General features: G+C 37.3%; 1 protein-coding gene across 1 annotated transcript in view; it reads right to left on the minus strand.

Moving 5' to 3' along the window:
- Positions 1–212, minus strand: part of LOC102587573 (receptor-like protein 12) — a 4,889-nt gene that overhangs the window by 2,347 nt on the left and 2,330 nt on the right. The window contains exon 3 of the mRNA XM_015307734.1: positions 77–210. Within this exon, the coding sequence (XP_015163220.1) occupies positions 77–210 (134 nt within the window). The remainder of the gene's footprint in view (positions 1–76; positions 211–212) is intronic.

Genomic DNA, 212 nt, shown 5'->3' on the forward strand with positions numbered 1-212 from the left:
TTGCTTGAGAGATCTATGGTTGTCATAATTGTGCTGATTCTTTGTAGCTCAATATTCTGCCCTTTGATTACCAAACTCACTGAATCCTCATATGATGTGTCAAATGACGAATTCAACACAGATTCCATGTACTTGATATTTCCTGTGTCTTCACCATCTAATTTGATCATTGCCTTGAAGTTTCCAAAAACTTTTGCAGGAAGTGAGCCACT

The sequence above is a fragment of the Solanum tuberosum genome, unplaced genomic scaffold (genome assembly GCF_000226075.1).
Source record: "Solanum tuberosum cultivar DM 1-3 516 R44 unplaced genomic scaffold, SolTub_3.0 scf00063, whole genome shotgun sequence".
Classification (NCBI taxonomy): Eukaryota; Viridiplantae; Streptophyta; class Magnoliopsida; order Solanales; family Solanaceae; genus Solanum; species Solanum tuberosum.